At 41.5% G+C, this 7,269-nt stretch overlaps 2 protein-coding genes across 2 annotated transcripts; one reads left to right on the top strand and one right to left on the bottom strand.

Annotated features, from left to right (window-relative positions):
* Positions 1 to 3,441: 3,441 nt before the first annotated feature.
* Positions 3,442 to 5,150, top strand: EAF01_008895 (uncharacterized protein; the record flags this gene model as incomplete). The annotated part of the gene is made up of 2 exons (XM_038917151.1): positions 3,442 to 4,725; positions 4,782 to 5,150. The coding sequence occupies 2 exons, from the start codon at positions 3,442 to 3,444 to the stop codon at positions 5,148 to 5,150; spliced, it is 1,653 nt and encodes a 550-aa protein (XP_038767545.1).
* Positions 5,151 to 5,843: 693 nt separating this feature from the next.
* On the bottom strand, positions 5,844 to 7,118 carry EAF01_008894 (uncharacterized protein; the record flags this gene model as incomplete). The annotated part of the gene is made up of 1 exon (XM_038917150.1): positions 5,844 to 7,118. The coding sequence occupies one exon, from the start codon at positions 7,116 to 7,118 to the stop codon at positions 5,844 to 5,846; it is 1,275 nt and encodes a 424-aa protein (XP_038767544.1).
* Positions 7,119 to 7,269: the final 151 nt, after the last annotated feature.

The raw sequence follows: 7,269 nt of genomic DNA, 5'->3' as shown, positions 1-7,269 counted from the left end.
TTCACCCAGTATTCCATATATCCTTGCTCGAACCAGCACCACCAGGAGCGCCGAATGCGCCATTAACGGAAATCGAACCAGTCAACCCGAACGCCATATACGATGTCGAAACAATACTAGATTGTAAATACGTCAGAGGCACAATTAAATATTTGATCAAATGGTTAGATTATCCACATACCGAAAATTCATGGGAACCAAGAACAAACCTCAACTGCCCTGAGAAGTTGGAGGCGTTCCACCAGCAATATCCGGATTTGCCCAGAAGGAAGGAGAATCCATTGAAGCCAGGATCGAAGGGTCCAAAGAAGAAGAATCGAAAACAAAGGAACCGTCGTTAGGGCCAGCAGCAGAGACAGACGCCAACTCCTTTTCCTTCTCAATACGCTCATTTTCCAATCGCTGTTCCTCAGCCTCAAACTCTTCAAGAGCTTCAATAGTACGAAGGTCATGTTGAAGCATTTTGCCAGCCTTTTCCCGCAAAACACGCTTCTGCCTTCGCAGGAGCCAGCCGAGCAGCTGCTTCAGCCATAGCATTCGCAGCCTTCTCCTCCTCGAACTCAAGACGCTCTTCCTCAGAATTAACACAAGACCAATCGCCCGCAGAGTGGCCATACACATCACAACGATCACTGCCCACACTCTTTATACATTCACCACAGCGCACAGCATTTGGAAGCACCCGACACTCAAGGTTCTTCTCCAAACAGCGACTACACTTATTTTGAAGAACGAATAACGGACATCATAACAAACAGAAAGGAAGGCACTACGGAATTAATCAAGTGGGGGGAAACTCACTTTATAAACGCTTGGGACAAGCGCTAAGCTAGGAAGGGGATAGTGTTACGACGACATCTAACATACCGAGTCACCTGATCAGAAAGTCACGGGATTAGAGATTCCCACTGGATCCCACTGCTCCCACCTGGTGGGACACGATGGGATCAATGGGACAACAAGGAACGAAGGTCTATATAAAGAATGGGTTTCATTACAATATAGAGCTTCGTGCTCAAGAACAATCATTAGTTTCATTACTATAGTTACGAGAATTGCAACCAGTTACAACCTTATTGAATTCCTACTTGAAGTCTAGTCTAAACCACCTCGAGAGATCTCTAGACACTTCCACGTGACCCTAGAGGCAGCTCCCGTAACAGTTCAATGGTAAAATAATTTATGCCTATTTCTATTCAGAATTATATCCTAATCGATATCTGTCTTTTCAAAGTCTAATTATCTACAAATTTATAGCTTGTTATTTATATACAATTAAAAAAAACATTATATTCCCTTCTTAATTATTTAGCTTTGATATAAAGAAACCTTCATTTTATTACCACCCCCGCCTCCTTATTTTTATAAAAATGATTTCATTTATATTCAAATAGTTATAATATACTTTTCTTTCTTAATAATACTAATTGTCTATTTACAACAATTTATAATCACTTCAACCTTCAACAACCCAATCACCTCAATCTTTATCGATCTACAACCTTTATCTTTTTATAAAAACCCCAAACAATTCTTAAACTTTTCAACATAAAGTAAACTAGATAATCTAAACTTGTTAACAAAAATAATAAGTAGTGTTTATAACACTACTTACTCTTCGCTAATATTACAATTATAAAAGAATAGAATATTTAGCTATATTAGTGTTACGACGGTATCCAACATACCGCGTCACATGGCCAAACGGTCACGTGATGGACCTAGAGGATCTAGGGGATCGAAGAATAAATATCTAGATCCATAAGATCCAAAGGATCCAAGCAGAACAAAGGTCTATATAAGGAATAGGGTTTCTTTATATGTAAAACTTTATGTTCAAGAATAATTATTAGTTTTATTATTATAATTACAAGAATTACAACCAATTATAACCTTATTGAATTCCTATTTGAAGTTTAATCTAAACCATCTCAAGAGATCTCTAGACACTTCCACGTGACTCTAGAGGCAGCTCCCGTAACAATTAGCAATTATATATATATATAAAATTGCTAGTATAGTTCATTTATAATACTTCCTGGAAGATTATGACAAGTTTTTATGGCTTACCCCCCGGATGTAAAATAATAAATAAATAAATAAAATAAATAAATAAATTATAGTTTTTAGTAAATACGGGATACAATAGCCTTAAGCAAAAACAGAAGAAACTAGCTTCTCCTATAGCATCTATATAAAACTTATAACTTCCTATACTTAACTAGTTCTTTAGATAGAATATAATATAGACATTTAGCATCTACGAATACCATGAGTACTACGTCTTCCGTATCCTTCTCGAACCAATAGTTAATCAATGTAAATTGAGAGGGTTGAAGATTTCCCACCGTCAATGACCCCCCATGAATTTCTAAAGTAAAGAGCATAATTCCGTTGATCACGGGAGATAAACATTCTCGATCCCTCGCCTCTGTGCTTTTCATCTGCTCTCTGCCGCCCAGTTGTTTGCTCTAGGCCAAGTTTCAGATGACATATGGAGAATTGGTTGTGCAAGAATTAGGCTGTCATATGTGTTTGAGGTCTACAGAGTATGATATAGACGAGGGAAGCATCTAGCCATCTTCGCATTGGGTTACGATCTCCAATGGAGTCAATGAAAGGGACGAGGGGGTGTGAACCCGAGTTTCTGCCGACATGAGAGCAACGAAGGCGGTCAGTTTTTCATCAGCAAGATTAGATTGTGATCTGCTCGATAACCTTAAGCGAGCAGGGCTAAAGAAAACTTTTATAACTGTTGTTTGTCTCGGTGACATTTTATGGCCCAAAAGCAAGCCGAGGCACACTCTCGGAGCGTTTTGTACACTCACTCAGTCTGAATTAAACTGCTTTTCTTACGTTTCAAAGCCTCGAACAAGTTTTTATCTTAGTAAAGTTAAAATTATACTTAAACCCGGGAATGCACAATTCTTGGGCGGCTAAGTCTTCTCGATGCAGTTGTCAATGTAACACGACTGACTTAGTTTTATACTGAAGCATTATTGGGGCTCGGTAGTTCTGAACGGCCCTGGCGATTTCTGTGGTGGGGTTTCAGGTTCTCATCGCAGTAAATGTTGGCGGCTAAGCCACTTGCGACGGGGGTTTCGATACCACAGCATGAAACTATGCTCCTCATGTCCTGCCCAATGATTTTTCCAACAATGATTTTTGAACCATTCTGTCGGGTCCATGCTGTGTGATTTCGCTAGAGATCTGTCATAATCAATGGTTTTACATTGCTCCCGAAAGACGCGCGCTGATTGCTGCATGTGAATATGCACTGTGCCTTTGCGAGACTCACAGTTGTGTCTTACTTACAAACTAGACCTCTATGTTGGCTTGAGTGACATTATAAGATAAGTGTTGCTCACTGATTTGTATGATTATACAGATCACCCATTTCTACCTCTTTTACTTTCTATCTTCATTTGCAAAGAAAAAAACATGGTTTCGATGTATGACCTAGAATCTTCTCGGCACGCGGGATCGTCGAATTTCGACATCAAAAGTACTGAGAAACTGCTACCGAGCCAGAAGATTCAGACACCACGAAGCCGGGTTGCTGAGATAGGCAACCGGTATCTTTCCTTCCTGGGCCTCATCGCTCCCACAATTATTAGCAGTCTTCTTCTAGCTGCAGACCAACGTCATCTTTCCATCTCTGGCGGTGCTTTCTACGACTCCATTATTCGGAATCGAGCTTCAGTGCAAATTGAAGTTCATATTCTTGCTGGTGGACTTGGTTTGATTCAAATGGCAGCGATTTGGCGTCTCTGCAATTATGCCACTCGGTTACGACTAGTACAACGGTCAATCCCCCGGGATTTGTTGAACTTCTGGAACGGGTTCAGCTTGTCTTCAAAACGTTGGGAGTTGTGCTTTGCTCAATTTCTTCTTGTGATGCTCTTTGCCTTTGCATGTGCAGTCCCATGCCCATTATGGGCAGGTGCGATAACTCCCGTGGATACCCACTCTTCTCGACCGGCATCAATCCTGCTTCCTCAGTACTCGAACATGTCTTCAGTACGTGAGTGGCCATCAGAGATCAATTCCTCGGGGCCCACTCTACGAAGCGACAGAGGATTTTTCACTTACTCACCAGCCATGGCATATCAAGGCCTTCTTTCACAATCTATTTCTACAGCAACGACCATGGATGGATCTCCACGTCAACATGCTAAGTATGATAATTCAAAGTTTATGTATGTCGGCCGCTCGTTTGGTATTGGGGCGTCAGTTGGACTCTCAGATGATTACATTTTCGATACTTCCATTGTCACCGGCTATACATTCCAAGAAATTGGTTATTCAGCCGAGACTAGTTGTATCTATAACCAAAGTTCCGATTTCAAATTGGTGAACGATGGGTTACAATTGTTTGCCGCTCGAGGCTTTCTACCTGATAGCACATCTAGTGAATTCTCTGTTTACCTGGGACATAAGTCGAATTCCATCGTTGCTTTTGGAGTTGCTGCGGATAATACAGGTTACAATCCGAGGTACCTTGGAATTGCAGCAGGAAGTGATTATGGAAATCTCAACAAGGCTCAATGCAGAACTGAATTCAAACCAACACTGTTCGATGTCTCCGTTGTGCTTTCAGATAAAACCATCACCGTCACACCAACAAACATACCTGCGATTGACATCGAACCTTCAGGAAATCTCACGCATGTTCTTGAAAGACAATTCGAGCTTTCCTCCAATGATATGTCAAATATCTATCAAGTATGATGAAACCCCCTCCTTCAATACAACGGATCAAATTATTAACTTCTTTACAGAGTGTCATAGGAAACGCGCTCAACTTCAGCATTGCGGATTATCGTACCTACGTCAACAGCCCACATTATACCGGCAGCCCACCACGTGAGCAAGATATCAATCTTGCAGGAATTCAAAACTCGGTGACGGCAATGATAGATGATCTTCTCGTGAGCTATGCCAGTGCACAATTAATGATTGCCAATGATACGAAGACTGTGGATGCTTCTGTCACCATAGCCGCTGTTCGCCTTGGTCAGCCTGTCTATATTTACTTGGTGTTTGGTTTCAATCTGTTGCTTGTACTTGGAGCCACCACATATCGTCCCGAAGAAGCAGAAGAAGTTGATCATGATTCGTGGCAAAATTTTGACCCCACAAAGTTGTAGAAAGTGTTTCTTTTGTGTGCATTTAGTGGAGTTGGGTCTGTTTGTGTCATTTCGGCGACTTAATACGGGGTTTTTGCAGTACTTTTGAGGGCGGGCAATGTATATTATAGTTTTCAAATTGATGAATTGATTAAGTTGGATTTTTCTCTCAATGAGTGTTTTACATAGAATAACGGTTTATTGTATATTTTGGCATCTCACAATATTTGAGTGCCCGTCCAGCAATAGTTCTTGAGTAAAGCTAACGATTCACACTTCCGCAGCAACATTGCTATACAATGCTCCGTGTTATCTATACAAACTATTCCGTTGCTTCTTATATCGTCTCGCAAAGAAATTATACCTTCATTCTTGTATGAATTGGTGCAAAAATGGTGAGTTTCGATAGCAATCTCATATAGGGATAAGGTCGAGATCAATCATGGAATGCTCCGAGATATAGTCCTTGTTTTCATGATTATTGTGCTTCCGAACGAAATTGTATAATAAGCCACGAGTCGTTATTGCACAGTTTTAGCAAGTCTATATTCATTCAAATTTAGATATTCTACAAGACTAAGCTATGTGGGTTTATACAGCGGCAATGTCATCCACCATCTACAAGTTCAATTTGAGCCCTAAACAAAATCGCCAAACTACCTCAACTATTTTTATGACATCTATATTGGTACCAGAATAAGAAGAATTACATCGCTAATTGACATCGTAATTCCTCAGTCCTTTATTGTATACGCTTCTTATAGCGACTTCCATCAGATCTAGAAAACGTTCTCGATCCAGCGAGACATCTTCCGAATGCCACTCAGCACGTTTTGTCCCGCGTGAAGGAGCCGGAAGCTTCAAGGCATGCACGCTCAAATATGTGTGAGATCGAAGGCCAGCAAGGTTTCGAAATCCCTTATGGTTTAGTCCCTCTGGCAAGATCTCGACCATTACTGATCCTTCCGGAAGAAAGATGCCATGGGTTAAACCGGCACCATGGACTCCGACCAGAATGTCAGTTTCTCGGACTACTTTAATTTGTTCGGAAAAAGGTATGGACTCAAAATCAATCATCTGGATTTTGACGCGAGGGTCTTGTGATTGGAGTTCTTCGAGGTAAGACTCTTGGCCAACGAGTCGTCGACGACGTCGATCAATGTAGGTAATAATGATATCACCATCATGAGATTTCCAAGATTCCACATTGTAAAAGCTGAGGACTCGGTCGGAAAAAGTGCGTAGTAATTCAGACTGCCCGCAATCATGAATCGTCCAGTCTCCCTGCCAGATGGGGTTACTAGCACCCGGTAATGGTATTATAATATTCTCAAATTCTGTAGTTTGAGAGAGCTCTTTAAGTCTAATGATTGGTCTCTGGGCCACCGCTGTCCAAAGGTCAATGTAAAATCCGTCGACATGATCGTCAAGAATGGCGATCTGAGTGTCTCGAACATCCTCGGAGATATAAAAGGGTGCGTTTGTAGCGGGATTGACAGACATGCGTAGGACATCCATGGTCATCATCGTTGACCAAATTTCCATAAGGCAGTGCCATGGATTCAGGGCACCTTCTCGTTTGATGAGGATGGTGTAGTTACTCGTTGTAGGATATTGACGTAGATGCTTGGTTTTTGAAACAACTTCGTCGAAGATAACTTTTGTGCCGGTACCGTACCAATAAGAGCGGAAACTGTTGTATTCGGGATATCCTTTACTTTTCTCCTCTCCGTCGAGCGGTCTAATGTCACACCCGAGCTGAAATTTCTTCTCGTAAGCGTCCCAACTGGCTGCTTGTCCAAGACACATGGTGTCTCTACCCGAACCCGGCCATTCGGTAGTATGGAAACAGGTCAAATTCGTGGAGGAACCGGGCATGCAGTATTCAGTTGCGGAATCACGCAAGTTCTCAAGATATGGGCGACCATAACGCTCAGCACAGAAGGAGGAATGGTAAGAGTCGACATTGTACTCTGGAGGGACATCCATTGTCCACTTTGGAAGATCAACTTGTGTTTGAGGCTCTTCCGTGTGAGATGGCCATTTTGGAAGATAATCTTGGATCTGAGCCTCGTTCGGTAATTGATATAAGGAAATTATAACTAAAAAAAGAAACACAATGACAGGAAGAAAGGTCATC

The sequence above is a fragment of the Botrytis porri genome (genome assembly GCF_014898465.1).
Source record: "Botrytis porri strain MUCL 3234 chromosome Unknown BPOR_012, whole genome shotgun sequence".
NCBI classification, from domain to species: domain Eukaryota; kingdom Fungi; phylum Ascomycota; class Leotiomycetes; order Helotiales; family Sclerotiniaceae; genus Botrytis; species Botrytis porri.
This window is presented reverse-complemented; position numbering and strand designations above follow the sequence as displayed.